The 16,261-nt window shown below is 46.7% G+C and overlaps 3 protein-coding genes across 6 annotated transcripts in view; 1 reads left to right on the forward strand and 2 right to left on the reverse strand.

Moving 5' to 3' along the window:
* The first annotated feature begins 19 nt into the window (after nucleotides 1-19).
* Nucleotides 20-2,091, forward strand: IFT20 (intraflagellar transport 20). The gene is made up of 4 exons (XM_032130118.1): nucleotides 20-224; nucleotides 434-519; nucleotides 1,124-1,227; nucleotides 1,680-2,091. Exons 1-4 carry the CDS (start codon nucleotides 98-100, stop codon nucleotides 1,759-1,761), a joined length of 399 nt encoding a protein of 132 aa, XP_031986009.1. The 5' UTR covers nucleotides 20-97; the 3' UTR covers nucleotides 1,762-2,091.
* Nucleotides 2,092-2,450: 359 nt separating this feature from the next.
* Nucleotides 2,451-5,746, reverse strand: TMEM97 (transmembrane protein 97). Its single transcript, XM_032130117.1, has 3 exons — nucleotides 5,596-5,746; nucleotides 4,292-4,436; nucleotides 2,451-3,754 (listed from the first exon to the last, which is right to left on the reverse strand). The coding sequence occupies exons 1-3, from the start codon at nucleotides 5,713-5,715 to the stop codon at nucleotides 3,504-3,506; spliced, it is 516 nt and encodes a 171-aa protein (XP_031986008.1). The 5' UTR covers nucleotides 5,716-5,746; the 3' UTR covers nucleotides 2,451-3,503.
* A 425-nt stretch (nucleotides 5,747-6,171) lies between these two features.
* Nucleotides 6,172-16,261, reverse strand: part of NLK (nemo like kinase) — a 38,152-nt gene continuing 28,062 nt past the window's right edge. For 3 of the 4 annotated variants that reach the window (XM_032129584.1, XM_032129585.1, XM_032129583.1), the window contains 8 exons: nucleotides 15,152-15,258; nucleotides 14,384-14,469; nucleotides 13,297-13,506; nucleotides 12,830-12,931; nucleotides 10,279-10,365; nucleotides 8,998-9,196; nucleotides 8,355-8,448; nucleotides 6,172-7,891 (listed from right to left, as the gene is read on the reverse strand). In XM_032129584.1, the coding sequence (XP_031985475.1) occupies nucleotides 7,837-7,891; nucleotides 8,355-8,448; nucleotides 8,998-9,196; nucleotides 10,279-10,365; nucleotides 12,830-12,931; nucleotides 13,297-13,506; nucleotides 14,384-14,469; nucleotides 15,152-15,258 (940 nt within the window). In that variant the 3' untranslated portion in view covers nucleotides 6,172-7,836. Of the gene's footprint in view, nucleotides 7,892-8,348; nucleotides 8,449-8,997; nucleotides 9,197-10,278; nucleotides 10,366-12,829; nucleotides 12,932-13,296; nucleotides 13,507-14,383; nucleotides 14,470-15,151; nucleotides 15,259-16,261 lie in introns of all 4 variants that reach the window. The other variant, XM_032129586.1, reaches the window with a different exon arrangement.

The following is a 16,261-nucleotide window of genomic DNA, read 5'->3' on the forward strand; positions in this document are numbered from 1 at the left end:
GCGGTGCGGCGGAGGCGGGGCCGGGCCGGGCGGGGCCGGAGGAGCGGCAGCCCCGCGGTGCCGGTGCCGGTGGCGGTCCCGGTCCGCTGCGCTGGCCATGGCGCAGGCGGCGCTGGGCGCGGCGGGGCTGCACTTTGACGAGCTGAACAAGCTGCGGGTGCTGGAGCCCGAGGTGGCGGCGCAGACGGCGCAGCTCCGTGAGGAGTGCCGGGCCTTCGTGGACAGTGAGTGCCGAGGGGCCGGGCCGGGCACCGAGCGCCGATCGGCTCCCGGACACCTCAGGCCTTTTCTCGTCCCTTTCGTCTGATTCCGCACAAATCTTAAAACGTGGCTGTTTACATAAAGCTGCATCTAAAAACGCTACCACAAAGCAGGAGCATTAGATCTCTTTAGGGCAGCTCTGGGTATCACTTGACGATTTTTTTCTTTACAGAAACAGCAGAATTTCAGAAAATAGTCGGCAGCTTGATTGAGCTCGTTGACCAACTGGCCAAAGCTGCAGAAAGTGAGAAGATGAAGGTACTGTGCAGTTAATTCATGGCTTCTCGTGTGCGCTGTCGTGTGTGGGCCTCTCTATCCCTCCCTCCCTTTACAGCAGAAGTAACGATTCTCTGTCAGCATCCTGCTGGCATTCCTCTGGGACTAACTGGGCCTTTAAAATTGATACTAATTGATAAAATTAATTGGTAGTAATGAATTAATGAAGCCTATGACAGTGTCACATTAGTCCCACATGTACCAGTCCTGCTCTCCCTGCTTGTCTATGTTTCTGCACAGAAACAATATGTGTTTTTAAATCATTCCATCTTAGTAGGACTTGTCCTCCAGAGGCAGGAGAGGCCCCTGGTAGCCAGAGCTTGTCTGGCTGTGAGACCAGAGCCCAGTTTGTGTGTCCAGAGGAGTCAATAACTTTGTTCCTCGAGTTTGAGGGAAGCCCCAGAGGCCTCACCCTGCCCAGCCCCGCAGGGACTGGGGCCAGTCCCACCAAGCCCTCAGGAGCACAGTAGCACCCTCCCTTATTGCTGGCAGGGCTGAAAGGCCTCGCAGTCAGCCTGCTGGGAGGAAGAGGGGCTAAAGGAGTTAAGCAAAAAAACCCCCCCACATCCCTGCCCTCTCCTGCCAGGCCATCGGGGCACGGAACCTCCTGAAGTCAATCGCAAAGCAGAGGGAGGCTCAGGAGCAGCAGCTCCAGGCTTTGATAGCTGAGAAAAAGATGCAGCTGGAAAGGTGAGTTTGTGTTCAGTGCTCTGGGGAGTTGTGCAGGCTGGGAAGGCTCAGGGCGGACACAGGGCTGACCACCTGTGCTGGCTGTGGGACCCTCAGCTGGTTCAGACAGTCCTACCTGCAGCAAAGGTGTGTCCTGCCCAGAGCACATGTGAACAATGCCACAGGCCTGGAGTTACCTTCAGGCCCTGCAGTGAACCAAAGAAGGTTCATCCCTGAGGACTTCAGGGCTGAGCAGAGGCAGCACAAACTGGGGCAGTGCAGAACCGAAAGACACCTGCAACAGCCTCGTGTCTGGCTGCTAAAGGCCCTTTAGAGCTGCTCAGTGTGACTCAGGCAGCTGCTGCTCAGGTGACTCACACAGGGAGCCCAGCTCCCTTCCCACACCCCGGGGGCCTGCCCTGACCCACCTCACACAGGGTGGGGGTCCTGGGACCCTCTGTTTTGTCTTGCAGGTACCGGATTGAGTACGAGACTCTCTGCAAAATTGAAGCAGACCAGAATGAATTCATTGACCAGTTCATTTTCCAGAAATAGAGGATTTTAAGATAAAAACCAGCTCACATGGAAACTTGACCATTCCAGAATCTTGAGAATTTCAGAAATATGCAATTTCCACTGTGCAGGAGTGCAGATGTTTTGTACAATGGAGGGGCTGTACCTCGGTGTGAATGTACCGTGGCAATAAGGAGGGCTGACAGCTCACAGCTGCACAGACTGTTCTGGCCTTTGATTTTATACCAGTTTTGTACAGTCAGTAGTTCTAATTCAAATTACAGTTGAATTAATGCTACTGGTGCTTTGTTGTGTCTTTTTGAACTCTACAGCTCTTTCATAGAAATCAGAAAATAAATTATTGTTCTCAGACTTGTCTGGCTGTACCAGAATTGTTTCTGCTCTGTTACTTTTCAGTGTAAGGGTTTACACACAAGCAGCAGTATTGGATCTATATTGCCTACGTTACTTTTTCTGTAGAATTACAGAAAAAAGACAGAAATGTATGATTTCCAGAACGGATCAATCACAGACACAAAAAAGCAGAAACTATGTGAGAATTAAGAGCTTTAAACTGTTCCTGAGGAATGTCCATTCAGGACTGTCATAATATGAGAGCTGAATCCTTCCATGGGCATTATTAGGATGGAACACCAGACTGATGAGAGAAACCATTCCAAGGGTCAGTGACACCAGGAGTGCATAAACTATATAAAAACTACAAACAAATGTGAACTCAAGCTTCATGTTGAAGTGCAAATAGATGCATTTTGTGTATGTCTTTAGCACTTCAGTATGGAAATGTTGCCCTTTCCAAAGCCTGAGGAAGGCTTAAGCCTTACACAGTGAAGTCTAAAATGTACCAGCAGTGCCTGAGCAGCTTCACAGGGCCTGTAACCTCACCAGGCTCCAGATCAAAACCAGCCTCAACCACAGAACTTCTATCCACAGTTGTAACTTATGCATGGATTTACTCTGTGAACTCTCTACCATCTTGTGGTCGCTGCAAGTTCCTTCAGCCATTGCCTGAAGAAGACTGAATGCAGTTTAATGCGTTTAGTTATTTATTTCTATACCAGAAGTGATTTTAGGGAAGAAAGAAATTTCCAACTCCTTGTTTACAATTCCTGAAGTACTTCAGAATCCTCTAGGCAGTACTCCTAATTGTCAAAGGTAACTTTAAGCATTCATAAATCCAGATTTTGGCACATTTATCATTGATCAGACATTTATAATTAATCAAAATGAAGCAGAGCAAAAGTAGTGGAAATTTTAAAGGAATGGGTGAGGAAGTTAAGAATCATGGTATGATTTGAAATGGTTCAGAAGAACAGCTTTGCAAATCTGTGTGGAATGGGTTGGGGATTCTTCAGAATATGCTGTTGGAAGACAGATTTTCTACTTAAGTGGTTTCCAAACAGTCATCTTGGAAAAAGGGACCTTGGAAGAACAGTATCAACGGCAGAGTGTGAGTGAGTGTGTGTGGGTGTGTGTGAGTGTGTCCCCTCACACAGTTACACATCAAAGGGTTAAAAGTCCATTTTCCTGGTAGAGAGGCCCCGCACAGACCCGACCCCAGGCTGGCCCAGGCCCCTGCCAGAGCTGTTTGTGGTTGAAGCAGGGCTGTGCACTCAAACCAATTCCCTTTTTCCTTGCAGCAGTCAGTGCTCTGGGAAGAGCTGCTGCAGCCAACGAGGGAGATGTTTGTCCCAGAGGACTCCGTACCAGCGTAGGGTCGGAACCAAATGCAGTCCAGGTGTGGTGTGAACGACTTCCAGAGCTGGCTACTTCCTTTTCCTCTTCTCCACGTGTTTGTAGTGAGGGTTGCAGAGCATGGTGAACAGGAGCAGCAGTGGGATCAGCAGGTACGGCAGGTAGATGGAGAGCAGCACAAGGCGCTCACGCAGCGACTGAGGGCCCGCGTGCTCCGACCTGGAGAAGTCGTGGAACAGGATGTGGGCCAGGATGGCAAACAGAGTGGTGGCTACATGGGTGGAGTAGATAATGGCAGGAGTCCTGATCCATCTGCAGCCACCTGTACAGAAGCAAAGAGGAAACAATATTTAAGTATTCTGAAACAACCAGAATTCCGAGGCTTGTGACAGAACACTGACCGCTGCCTCTCTGCCAGGGTAAGCCATCACTCAGATTGAACAGGGAGCGGAACAAAACCTCAGTACTAGTAGGAACCAAGGAAATTCTCTCCCTTGATGGAAATTTAGAACAAAGCGGTAATCCTGAAGTTTTAAAGTAACAAAATGAGTATTCAGGCTTGACCCAGACCTTTAGCTGCCCTGGAAATTTGCCAGATGTCAAACACTGATGGTGGTTACACAAATGGCTGCACCTGACAAGGGCCTATAGGCATGAGGTTTTGTTTCTGACAAACTTTACTCTGTGCTGCTTTTTTAGGGAAAACACTCATGTGGGCCATGGCAGCCCAGCCCTCCACAGTACATCCTTCAAACCCCCTAAGCCTGATATAGAAGCATTCTCTGCAGCAGCAGCAGCAGCAGGTGTCCTGCAGAAGTGCCCCCAGGACATGCCCTCAGTCCCTGTGGTTTCCCCCCACCTTTCAGGAAGGCGTATGCAGCGACGGGGAAGAACGGCAGCTGGAGAAAGGCTTCGCAGTAGATGAACGCCTTGAACCACTCTGGGGGCTGCAGCATCATGGGGTCCCTGAAGGAAGTTGCATACTGCTGCAACAGGTCTGTCAGCTGGAAAAACCCAAAACAGAGTCAGTCACTGAGCATCAACCACAGCAGGGCAAAGCTCGTGATTCTCGATGGGATGAAGCCACCAGGGTGTGAGCCCCCAGTCCCGAGCGGGGCTGCTGCAGGGGAACAGCTCAGTGCCAGGATGTGGGCCCAGCGAGTTGCAATTAGTGACAGAAATGTAAACTCCAGCATGGCTTTACATTGGACTTTGAACGGAGAGATATGCAGAGATCTGCTGGTTAACTATTAATTGAAAATGGTTCCTATATTGGAGTAATCCTACAGGCAATTCCGATGACAAAAAACAAATCACCAGTTGTAAAGCTCAAACAGGAGGTGACAGCCAACCTCACCCTGACGATGAGGGCTGAACTAATTATCTGTCATCCAACTGTTATTTTAATTGATTTTATGATGTTTATTGTCTTCTATGATTTTGTTCAAAACCCAGCAAACCAGAGATTTTTACTAATAATTTGGCTGCTGGCATGCCTGCTCCTGCAGCGGCAACAATTCCCTGTTGCGTTTTTCGGAAGGAATTTGAGGAAAACTCGGGATCGGAGAATGCCCGGGGCTGCAGAAGGCACGTCTGGGGCACGTGGCGCCGGCCCCGCGCTGCCGCAGCCTCGGGGCGCCGGTGCCTCGGGCGACAGCGGGACAGCGAGGCCATTCCAACAGAAAGGATGTCCTTGTGGCACTTGTGAAACACCACAGCCCGCACTGGGCAGGGGAAGAGCCCCGCCGCCCGTTCCCGGGGAGAGCAGTGACCCCGCACCAGTTCCCCGGAGCTCTCCCTGGGACGGGGGCGCGGAGCCGCCGCCGCATCCCAGCCCCAGCTTCGAGAAGCAGCACCAGTCACAGCCGCCGAAGGCGCGGATGAAGCATGCCGCTCCCATTCCCGTTCCCGTTCTCGTTCCCATTTCCATTCCCGCTCCCGCTCCTCCCCAATGAATGACCCGGCTGTGACTCATCCCGTGGGCACCAGCACCGCTTCGCTTCCAGACGCTCTGTCACACACATTTACTGCAGTTTCTCTCCCCCCCCCCCGATGTCTCCACACACGAGATTCGGCGAAGGCCGCCCCCGGACCCATCAAACCGGCGGACGCCCCGCACGCATTCGCGGAACGAGCCCCGGCCCGACCCCCGGCCCCACTCACGGCCCGCGGCACGATCCCGGCGGGCAGCAGCGGCTGGAGGTCGATGAGCGCCGTGATCGGGATGTGCGAGAGGAAATAGAGGGCGAAGAGCCGCTCCCGCCAGCGCGGAGCCGCCGCCATCGCCGCCCCCGGCCCCGCCCCCGGCCCCGCCCCCGGCCCCGCCCCCGGCCCCGCCCCCGGCCCCGCCCCCGGCCCCGCCCCCGGCCCCGCCCCCGCTCCCTGGCTTTCCCCGTCCCTTCCCCTTTCCCCGTTCCTCCCCCTTTTCCCGGCAGTCGCGCCCCCGCCAGCCCGGGGACAGCCTCTTGTCGCCAGAGCCCAACCCATTTCTTCCTCGGCCGCGGCGATGCTGAGCTCCAGAGCTCAAACGCCGCCCGCGTCCCGTCCCAGCCCAGCCCGGCCCTGCAGGCTCCGGTTCCCCGTCACCGAGCAGGGTCAGGACCGAGCGCTCGCGGTCCCCGCTGACCACGGGCACCGCTGCAGGACCCGTCCCGTTATAGCCGAGAGCAGAACGGGAAACGGGACAAAGAGCGAACAGCCCGGGGAGACCGGGCAGCAAAGAACGACGCCACCACCGCGTTTTCAAATGTCACATTTAATGTTTTCACCACTGTACTCCAAATCTACATTTTACAAAGTGACCAGCAAGTGTGCCACATTAACTGACCAACCTCTGAGATTTTACCTTTCATACCAGTGTCTTCTGGGGCTCGATAATTAAACACGTTTCTCATTCAAGTGAATTGAAATGCTTCAGTTGGTTTTATTCTCAGGAGCCTCATAAAAAACAAAGATATTGCACCATCTTTGTTCAGTTATTCAATGTTTGTCTCTTTCACAGCAAATAATTACTTCATTGAAGTTAAAACTTCCAAACATAACTTACTAATAGTCTCCAATTCCAGCTCAGATCACTCTTGTTGAAAATACTCTGCTAAATACAGATAACTTACAATAACTTTAACAGTTAATTGTCCATAACAAACACCACGGTTTCTCTCCAGACCAAGGCTCAAATTTTAAGACCACCTTTTAATATTCCTTTGTACAGGTGAAAAACAGTCTTCAATTTTCTAGTCTTGTTTTAAATACAAAAGTTGGAAGGGACATTCAAGTTTCAAGTCTCTACACTGAACTTAAAAAAAAAAAAATCATGTGGAGGTAAACAAACCAAGTTGTATACTCCAGGAGGTAGAGGCCTTCAATTTGTGTTCATATATACATATGCACAGAATTCAGTGTTCCAACAGAAAAAGAATTAGCCAAAAAGTAATAAAAGTTATTTACTACTGTGACATTTCAAGACTTCCACAGCTTTGCCTAAAGACACGAACACAATTAACAGAATTCCCTATGTGCTTTTTTTTGTCCTTTTCTTTTTTTTTTTTCTCTCAACTGTCCAGTGCAGGAAAAAGTTCTCACAAAATTTCACAGACCTAAAATGTGCAAGCTAGTTTCTCTCTATACAGCAATGATGTCAGGGATCTCTGAAATTAGCCCATAAATGGAATTATTTACACACATAGAAGATGCATGCTGGGGGGTTTTATGTAAGAAAGAGCAGAAAAACTTCTAATAAAAATAGATTAAATATATATATATATTTATACTGGGTAAGGAAACAGAAGTTTAGTCTCTCCTAGTCACAAACTCATTCTCTCTACTCACAACATTTGATTTTAGAACAGCACACATCACCATCACAGCTCTAGTGAGAAGCTATTTATAGGGTTGGGCATCAGGGGATGTGGCCACTTCCTGTGGCCACAGTCACCCAAAGGGACTTCATGATTGGTCGCAGTCAAGTTTTCTGTATTCCTTAGTTTTAGAAAACCCAAAATCTTCAGGAATGGCTCAATATCAAAATGTACGTCTATCTGTTTGTACAATCTCACTTCAATTAAAAAAAAAAAAGAAAAAAAGGAAAAAAAACCCAAAAAACCAAAAAACCTCCCCGAATTTGGTTCAATTCTGTTTGTTCTGAGCTGAGCCATCACAGCTGCACTAGAATTCATAAAACACGTGCAACTCTGGGTAAAATATTTTCTTCTAAAAGCACAACCACTTTACAAGATTAAAAGTCTAGTACATTTCTAAATATTATTCATATTGTACAAGTAGTGGTTGTTAATTTAAAACTTCATTAGTAAAATTACAGTACAAGCATGATTAACCTCCAGAATTGCAAATCCCAGACTCCAGTGGAAAGCTACATTACATCTTCAGTAGTACGTGGTGCTCCGGTCACTCCCACACCAGCGGCGACGGCGGCATCTCGGAGGGCTGGGCGACCGTGGAGCTGCAGCCAGGGGACACAGACATCAGTGCTCACTTGCAGGGGCTCGTGGGCCACAACCTCGCTGCTCAGGTGGCACCAAACACCCCGGGGACAGCCAAACCCCAAACCCAACCCGAGCCTGCCAGGCGAAAAGCCACCAGCGCTGACAGCAAATACTGCACTGCACTAATCACCCCTCAGTCACTCCTTCCAACACCTTTACAGTGCAGTTCTACAACCAAAACTCAACTTGGCAACCTTCCCGATTTCAGTTTCGGTCTGACTTCTGTTCTTTTGCACAAAAACATGCAACTTTTGCACATTTTACTTAAATTCTAGAAGAATTCATAAAAACAGTTCACAAGGGTTTTATCTATGGGCCTTTCCTACTCTCAGGAAATGAAAAACCAAAACATTTTGGATGTGTGAATTCTGTACTACTAATAAATGAGAATTAATATCAGATGTGATTACATACAGTTACCTAATAAAGCTCTTAAAAGCAGCAGACTGAGGGTTGATGCAGAGAGGCACTCTGTTTCCTTTCTGCTGTTCCAAAATGAACTGATGAATTATTTCTGTACACAGGAGAAAAATACAAAACACCACAGCATTAACACTTCTGGCTTCAGTAAAATGCAATGTAAATTGGAGGGAAATAGAACTTCCCTTACTGAGAGAACATTTTAGTGAGGATAAAAGAGCTCCAGCTCCCCTAAATCTGACTGCTCAGCTTCAGCTCCTGCCTGCTGCTGTCCCTTTCTGCACGACAGCTGTGGAGGTCACACCTCACAGTCCCAAAAGGCCACAGAGTGACTTCCCCTTCCCCCAGTGCCATCCTTCAGCAAAAGGATGAGGAACAGGGCACCAGGTGAGGTTTGAAACCCACAGACTTCTGCAGGTCAGCTCATGCCTGTGCCACTGCCTTATCTCGGAACACTTACAATTCTGCTCTTTTACCAAAAAGAAATTATTTCCAGTGTCTACTATGAAAAAACACCTGAAAGAAACCAACACTGGGGTCACTGTGTGGATCCAGAGCACAAATCCCAACTCCATCCCAAGTCCCCCCTGCTGCAGGGTGGAGCAGGGGGATAACTGCACGTGCAAGGTTAACTCCTGCTCACCTTTAACCTGCCGAACAGAACTGAGGTTCTTCTCAAAAGTGTCATCGAATTTGGGATTAGTGATGGGTTCGAAATCACTGGTATAAACTCTGCCAGTCGATGTGGAGAAACAACATTTACACATACAGGTGTGGTACCGCAACCGCCCCTCGTCCAGGTAGGGGTGAGCTAAGGCATCCTTAGCAGATATCCTTTTGGACTGGCAACAGCATGGAAAGGGAAGAGAACAGGAGTTAGGGTATTTTCAGAGCTATTGAAACTACTCATCGATTGATCCTCAGTTGTTTTACAAACCCATAATCGTGCTAAAGGAGGGGTTCGTGTCAGGCACTGCCGAGCTGCCACTAGAGGGGAGCTGAGGCTCACAAACCAGCCTGGCTGGGTGGCACTGACCTCTCTGCTCACAGCCACCATGGCAAACGCTGATAATACGGCTTTTAGGAACATGTTTTTCAACACTTTTCTCCAGATGACCTTACAATTATGACTCCTACAATAAATCAAAACAAGCAGGGAATAACAGCATTGTAAATGCTGAGGGAGTCAGAATGGAAAACTTTAATTATTTTTTTTCATGTGGAAGTTATGGTTCAACATTTCCATGGTTCTGCTCAGCAAAGCGATTTTAAGGTTTAAAAAAATACACTCCAAAGGCAGTGCTTCTAAATGCTTCATCAATCCCCAGCCTCCTCCTTTGCACTGCAGTCACTCTGTTTTACATTTGCAATGTTGGGGGGGGGTTCTGTGGGAATGAAATAATTAAGATTATCAATTCCAATACCAGATTTTCTCGTGATAATTCTCTACAGTGTCCCAAGAAACGAAATCCAAAATCCACAGCAGCACATTTTTATTAGAAAAACAGACGCTCAGTGGAAAAATGATCCTGTTCTGTGACGGGGGAAGCAGGAGGAATTTTTTGTGTGCTGCAAGACCAGGAACACCCCCGTGTCCCTAATTAGAACTGCATCAAAGTAGCTGATGTTCTGCTACCTACACCCAGCTCGGAAAAGAGCATGAGTCATGCACAGCCTCATCCTTCCCACTGCCGGAGCTTCCTTCCCAGGACCACTCGGTTTGAAACGTGAAACCCCCATTCCAGGGGGAGCTAATTGGCCAATTACATGATATTTTTACATTTTTTATGGACCAAAAGTACCGCAATGCCATGTAGAAGGAAACCAGTTAAAGCAGTCCTTGACTTCCAACACTCATTTAAGCACCAGACAACAAAAACTGTGCAAACCAGAAGTATTAGAGGTGATTTTCAGTGCTACTTACTGGATCAAAGACCAACATCCTGCAAAGGAGATGAACTGCTTCATGTGTAGCTTGACTGGAGAGTGTATATAGGACAGGAAGGGATGGCTGTAGGGGGAATGGGAGGAAGAGAAGCACAGAGTGTCCTGTCAGATCCATCAGCAAGAAAACCCTGTTCCCGCACGCGCTATTCCGCAGTCACCAAGGACAAACTCCTTGTTACAGGGGACAAGTGGTACCTAACACTTTCCAGCCCAACAATAATCACCATTACAAAATTCAGCAACTGTAATAAAGGTCTAATTAATCCCTGTTTCCCTTGGTTCAGGTGTAATCCCTAGAAAAACCTGCTTTTATTTATGTATTTTTCTATACAGACACCACTCCCAGCTGCTCAGGGGTTTGATTAATTCCATCATTTCCAGTAGTTCATTTTTTAATCTCAATCACTCCCAAATTATGGATTACTTTGCTTTTCCTTGCCCAGGCAATCCACAGCTGACTGACAGTGACAGAAGGACTGTACTGGATGTCACAGTTGCTGTAAATTTCCCAGTATAAGTAAGAATTACACCTCCACAGTGACATCAGTCGAAGTTAACCCTGAACTACCACACAGAGCCTTGAGCACTTCCCAGCCTTGGTTTCTCAGGGCAGCCTATGGAATATAAAGCTGCAATGTTTGGTAACTCTCCTCCTCCTGGCTCGCTCTCCCACGGCACAGGGATCACAGGCAGGGGATGGACTCCACACGTTTTCCTTTGGGAAGGGGGTCAGCAAGAATGGGGATGGCTCACTCACGGTGGGGCTGCCAGGGACACAGTTCCCTTGAACCTTTAAATACCAAACTGACAAAGAAGTCTACAGAGTATGTAAATACCCATTTTGCCAGCACACAGTGGTGGGGGGGGTTTAATCAGAAACTTCTCGCATTAATCTATTTTTACACAGAGCAGCAAAATGCCTCACCCCTCCCTCCCACTGCACTCACCTACGGTGAGTAAAAATAGTTGGTGTGACAAAGTAATCGCCTGTTTCTAACTTGGATTTCTCTCCCTATTAGTCTAATTAAGAAACCAGTAACATTTAACCATTTATAACCAGTAAAAGCTCAATTTCAGAATATGAAAAGCCAGGAATTTGCATTCAAACATGAGGTGTGCTTTGCGTTGAAAACAAAAATATCATTTATCACCTGGATGCTCTGTATCCCCCAGATCTAAGCTGCAACGAGCACACCAGCTCCCATGGCACTCCACAGAAAATGAACATTGTTTTCTCCAACAGACACAGAACTAACTCTACGAGTGTATTTCTTACAACTTTGTGGCTACAGGACATTAAATATGTAGTGGAAACTTTTTATACCATTTCACCTCACTCGCTTTTTAGGATTCCCACCATCCTGTGGGTCGTAAGACACTGAGTTTAGGAGTCACAACTCTTCTAGCACAAGATAGCAGAAAAACACACTTGACTTAAGATTGGTAGAGAAAGTCTGAAGGAAATCCTATTATTAATGCTCAAATAAAAAAATTCTGTCATGAAATGGAACAGAGACAACTTTATGTACTGGATCCAAAGTCCCAGGGAGGCAGAACTCCCACATGTCAATAATAATGCAGAATATACAGGCAATGCTCATTTCTATGGTAACTACTATTGTAGTGAGCAGACGTGAGAAATTACTTCAACATGCAGAAAATAATGATGCAAACTTAACTACTGGAGCATGTACAGGCCAATGATTTTGTTAATTTTGTTAGCAATCATAAAAATGACCCCATTGGAGGGCCACGGAGCCTTATCCCTGCACTAGAGATGCCTGCACAAGCATTTCTTTGTATCCATCAACACCATATTGCATTTACCCTTTTTACTGCCCAGTCAGCACAATGACACCATCCTCCCTTTTTCCTTTGGTTTGGTGCTTTTTTTAAAACTAACTTTTACTCCAGTTGTGTTGAATGCTGTATCTCAGCTTTCAACCTCTTGTTGGGCCTTCCTGAGCAGCTCAGGTCCAAGCTCAGGTGTGCAGGGACCCTCTGAGCTTGGGGTGCTGGAGGTTCTGCCCTTGGCTCTGGGCAGTGGGTCAATTCCACCTCTAGCACTCCTGATCCTGGCAGCGCAGCAGCCCTCCAGGGCTTTCTGAATTATACTGTCAATTTTCATTTATGTCTCTTGCCAGTACTAACACTTGAATTTAACATCTTCATTCAAAACAGCTATCAAAACACTGCTGCCCCAGAAAGGGAGACTTTCACCTGTGTCATCAAGTCAAACAATATCCCCAAAGCAGAAGCCAGAAATGCCCCTGACTAGTGAAAAGCCCCCTTGTCTCCACAGCAGTTGGACTCACCACACCATCACCCCACGTCCCTGAGCACCACAACCACCTCTGGTCAACCCAGCCCAGTTCACAGGCACAGACAGCTCTGGGACTGAACATCCAAGCCGAGTATTTTTAACCAACAGGCCATGAGAATTCGATCAAGATGTGAAACCCTGAGTCCTGCCCAGAGGACACCCTGCCTGGTGGGGCTGGGTGGCCGGAGCCAGCCCCTGGCTGTACCTGTTTATGAGGACCCCTGAGTATGTGTGCCTTGGCGCCTTCACAAGCCGTCCTCATCGCCTCCAGCGACGGCGTGCCCAGCAGGTCTGTGATCAGATCCAGCTGCACGACAGACACACGGACACAGCTCAGACATGGGGATGCACTCCACTGTGGCAGCAAATTCCCGAGCTAACACCATGGAACAGCCTGTCCCTGTTCCATGGGAGCAGAGCCCAGGCCCCTGCAGCTGCACCCTCCTGTCAGGGAATTGTGGAGAGGAGAAGGTCCTCCCTGAGCCTCCTTTGCTCCAGGCTGAGCCCCTTTCCCAGCTCCCTCAGCTGTTCCTGGGGCTCCAGCCCCTTCCCAGCCCCATTCCCTGCCCTGGACACGCTCCAGCCCCTCCATGTCTCCCCTGAGGTGCACCAGCCCCACTGGCTCCAGGAGCGGGTGCAGGGGGAGGCACTGGAAGGGAAAGGTGAGGATACCTGCTGGATGGGACTCTGTGCCTGGAACAATATCCTTCGCCCAAGCAACTCTGCAAAGATGCAGCCAACAGACCAGATGTCGATGGCATTGCTGTAGTGCCGGCTGCCCATCAGGATCTCCGGAGCGCGGTAATACTGAGTGACAACTTCCTGAGTCATGTGCCGGGATTCGTCTAATTCTTCCACCCTGGCCAATCCAAAATCACAAATCTAAATTGAGAAGGTAAATAAAAAAATTAAAATAACCAAAACACTTTCTGCATTTCAAATAGGCAGCCTTCTGGGAATGAGGCAGGGAATCCCCAACCAGCATTTAAATACATCAGATAATCTGCTGTAACTGCATAAGCCAGGGGAGAGGGGAGAGGAGGAAATTATGTTACTTTGTTCCACAGCCATTTAAACTTCCTATAATTTGATTTGAAATCATAGTACATTTTAAGTTGGCATTACAATATTTATAATCTGAAAGATTAAAAAGCTTTGCACTACAAAAAACCCAACCTCTGGGTACAGAATATTTAAACTCAAACAAACTTCATTTGCTCATGACATGTCTCAAAATATTAAAGATTCGGCTCTACTCATTTGGGCTTGGAGAATTGTTAAAAATGTCTTGAAACAGAAGGGTTAAGAAAAGAGACCAAACTTTCCCAATTAGAATTCTTAGCAAATCCCTGTAAACAACACTGAATTTCTGAGTTTGGCACAGCTGTACAACACTCCTCAGTCCTCCAAAATTCCATATACCCAAGGTCAATGGAAGTGTCTTGGGCATTTGGTGTCATCCTCCCCTGAGGAGCCCAGGGACACTGAGGCACCCTGAGAACCCCCTGCCCTCCCAGGCACAGGAGATCCCACCCAAGTCAAACTCAGGAATTGTCTCTCTCTTGCTTTCAGAGATGTGGGGAGAGGCAGGGAGAAAAGGAGAAAGGCAGATATTTGCTTCATTTCTACTTTTTAAAGAATCTGTAGGATTTTTTTTCCAATTACATGGACTTTCAGGGAAAGTGCTCACACTGAATGTCTTTCATTTAAAAATTAACAACATAAACACAAGAACATCTTCAATAAATGTAAGTAGCACCTTAAGGACACAGTTGCTGTTCACGAGTAGATTCCCTGGTTTAATGTCTCGATGTAGAATGCCAGCAGAATGTAGATATTTCAGACCTGAAATAGTAAAGGAATTTAAAATAATTTTTTTTTTTCCTTTTAAAAGAAGTTTAAGGCTGACAACATTTTCCTGGAAGGTCTGGCAACTCCTGATCAGCAAAGACTTTGCCTGTGCCTCAATTTTTATATGAGTAACTCCCAGTCACTGGTGCACACTCAGTCACTTAATGACAGGATAAAATTTTGGAGTATATAAAATAGGCAGAAAAAGGAATTCAAGCAGTCTTTTTAAAAAAACAAACCCCACTCCCTCCAAAAATCCAACAAACAACAAATCAAAAGCAAAACATCATCTCCCTGATTATGGCATGGATACTCTGCAATCCCCACACTGGAATTTTCAGATACCTCTTACTGCTCTGTTTTTCAGTAACAATTTTTACCTTAAGTGGGTATAGTTACACACATTTACCCATCGGCTCAGTTCTAGGTGTCCTTTCTCTTCCTCAATTCTAAAAACATGACTTTTCTTTCCCTGACAAAGCTTTAAGGCAGCAGGGGTGCCATGCTCTTGTAGTTACAAGAATTCATGCTTGGTATTTATTCAAATATGAAATTAAAATAAGTTCCTACAGGAAGCTTATTCAAGATGAGGATGTCTTGAGAATAAACAATAAGAAAAAGAAAAAATGTATTTCTACTACATAATTTTCATTAAATTTAGAAGAAGAAAAATTACCTCTTAAAATCTGGTAAAGAAAAACTTTGACATGATCCGAGCTGAGTGGCTGAGGAGAGACGATAATCTTATGGAGGTCACTCTGCATCAACTCAGTGACAACATATCTTCAGTTCATTGGTTAAGGAAAAGCAGAACAGGCACAAAATCTCTTGAAACATTCACTAACTCCTACTTATTTGAGCTCTTACAGGTCAGAACTATTGAGTTAAAGAGAAGAAAGCTGCTTCAGAGGTCAAATTCTTACAGGAATGAAAATAAAAAACGGCTTGTGAAAGAAAACAAATTAGTCCATTACAGTTTGCATTAAGGTAGTTGTACAAAGTTACTGCAAGGCAAATTACAGCTGAGACCGAGGGGAGGTGGGTCCCAGAGGGGACTCTGTGTGTTCAGGGGTTTCAAAAGCAGTGAAGTAGGGTGGCAGGCTGCACACCTTCACCCAGGGATGGAGACCATCACGCCAATGTCCTGGGTGTGGGCCAAGAGCAACACACACAGAAACCATCACAGTAAGTCCTGCGGGCACTACAGGCATTATTAAAAAACATTACTGCTTTAAAACCTTCGTTTAGCAGTCACATTTGAAACAAAATCTCTGCTATTATCACATTTGTGGCTGAAGGAGGTAAAACACATTTGCCCCATGTTAACTGATACAGCCAGGTATTGAATGCTCATTTTCTTTCATCTCTACCCAGTCAATGCTCTGCTTTCATCTGTTGCTCTACAAACCCTCTCCAGCCAAATCCCTGTTGGCCAAAGGGTTCATCTGCCAACATAACACCACACAAAAACTCATTTTATAAATTAAATATTTCCAACTTTTTGAGGAAAAAAATATTAAAATTGCATTCATAAAGAATTCATAAAGAAAAAACCCAACCCTGCAGCACCATAATTTGTAGTCCTCTAATTTTTCTTTTCCTTTAGCAAAGACCCTTTTAAATATTTATACCAGACTTTTAAAATTTGTGGTTTACCTTATACCTGCAACAAATCTTTACATTCAATTTAAGGCAAAATATTTTTAAAAACCCAAAAGCATTACTCTGCACTTTATTATGATAAGATTTTTGTTTTGCTACGCCACAAATCCTCCTAAATCTCAAT

This window comes from Corvus moneduloides, chromosome 20 (assembly GCF_009650955.1).
Source record: "Corvus moneduloides isolate bCorMon1 chromosome 20, bCorMon1.pri, whole genome shotgun sequence".
Classification (NCBI taxonomy): Eukaryota; Metazoa; Chordata; class Aves; order Passeriformes; family Corvidae; genus Corvus; species Corvus moneduloides.

Excerpts from the sequence above, each read along its gene's own strand:
- IFT20 (XM_032130118.1), top strand. The coding sequence starts at position 98 with ATGGCGCAGGCGGCGCTGGGCGCGGCGGGGCTGCACTTTGACGAGCTG. Across the intron at positions 225-433 it reads GTGCCGGGCCTTCGTGGACA|AAACAGCAGAATTTCAGAAA; the intron begins GTGAGTGCCGAG and ends TTTTCTTTACAG. Across the intron at positions 1,228-1,679 it reads AAAAAGATGCAGCTGGAAAG|GTACCGGATTGAGTACGAGA; the intron begins GTGAGTTTGTGT and ends TTTGTCTTGCAG.
- TMEM97 (XM_032130117.1), bottom strand. The coding sequence starts at position 5,715 with ATGGCGGCGGCTCCGCGCTGGCGGGAGCGGCTCTTCGCCCTCTATTTC. Across the intron at positions 4,437-5,595 it reads CCGGGATCGTGCCGCGGGCC|CTGACAGACCTGTTGCAGCA; the intron begins GTGAGTGGGGCC and ends GGGTTTTTCCAG. Across the intron at positions 3,755-4,291 it reads TGCATACGCCTTCCTGAAAG|GTGGCTGCAGATGGATCAGG; the intron begins GTGGGGGGAAAC and ends GCTTCTGTACAG.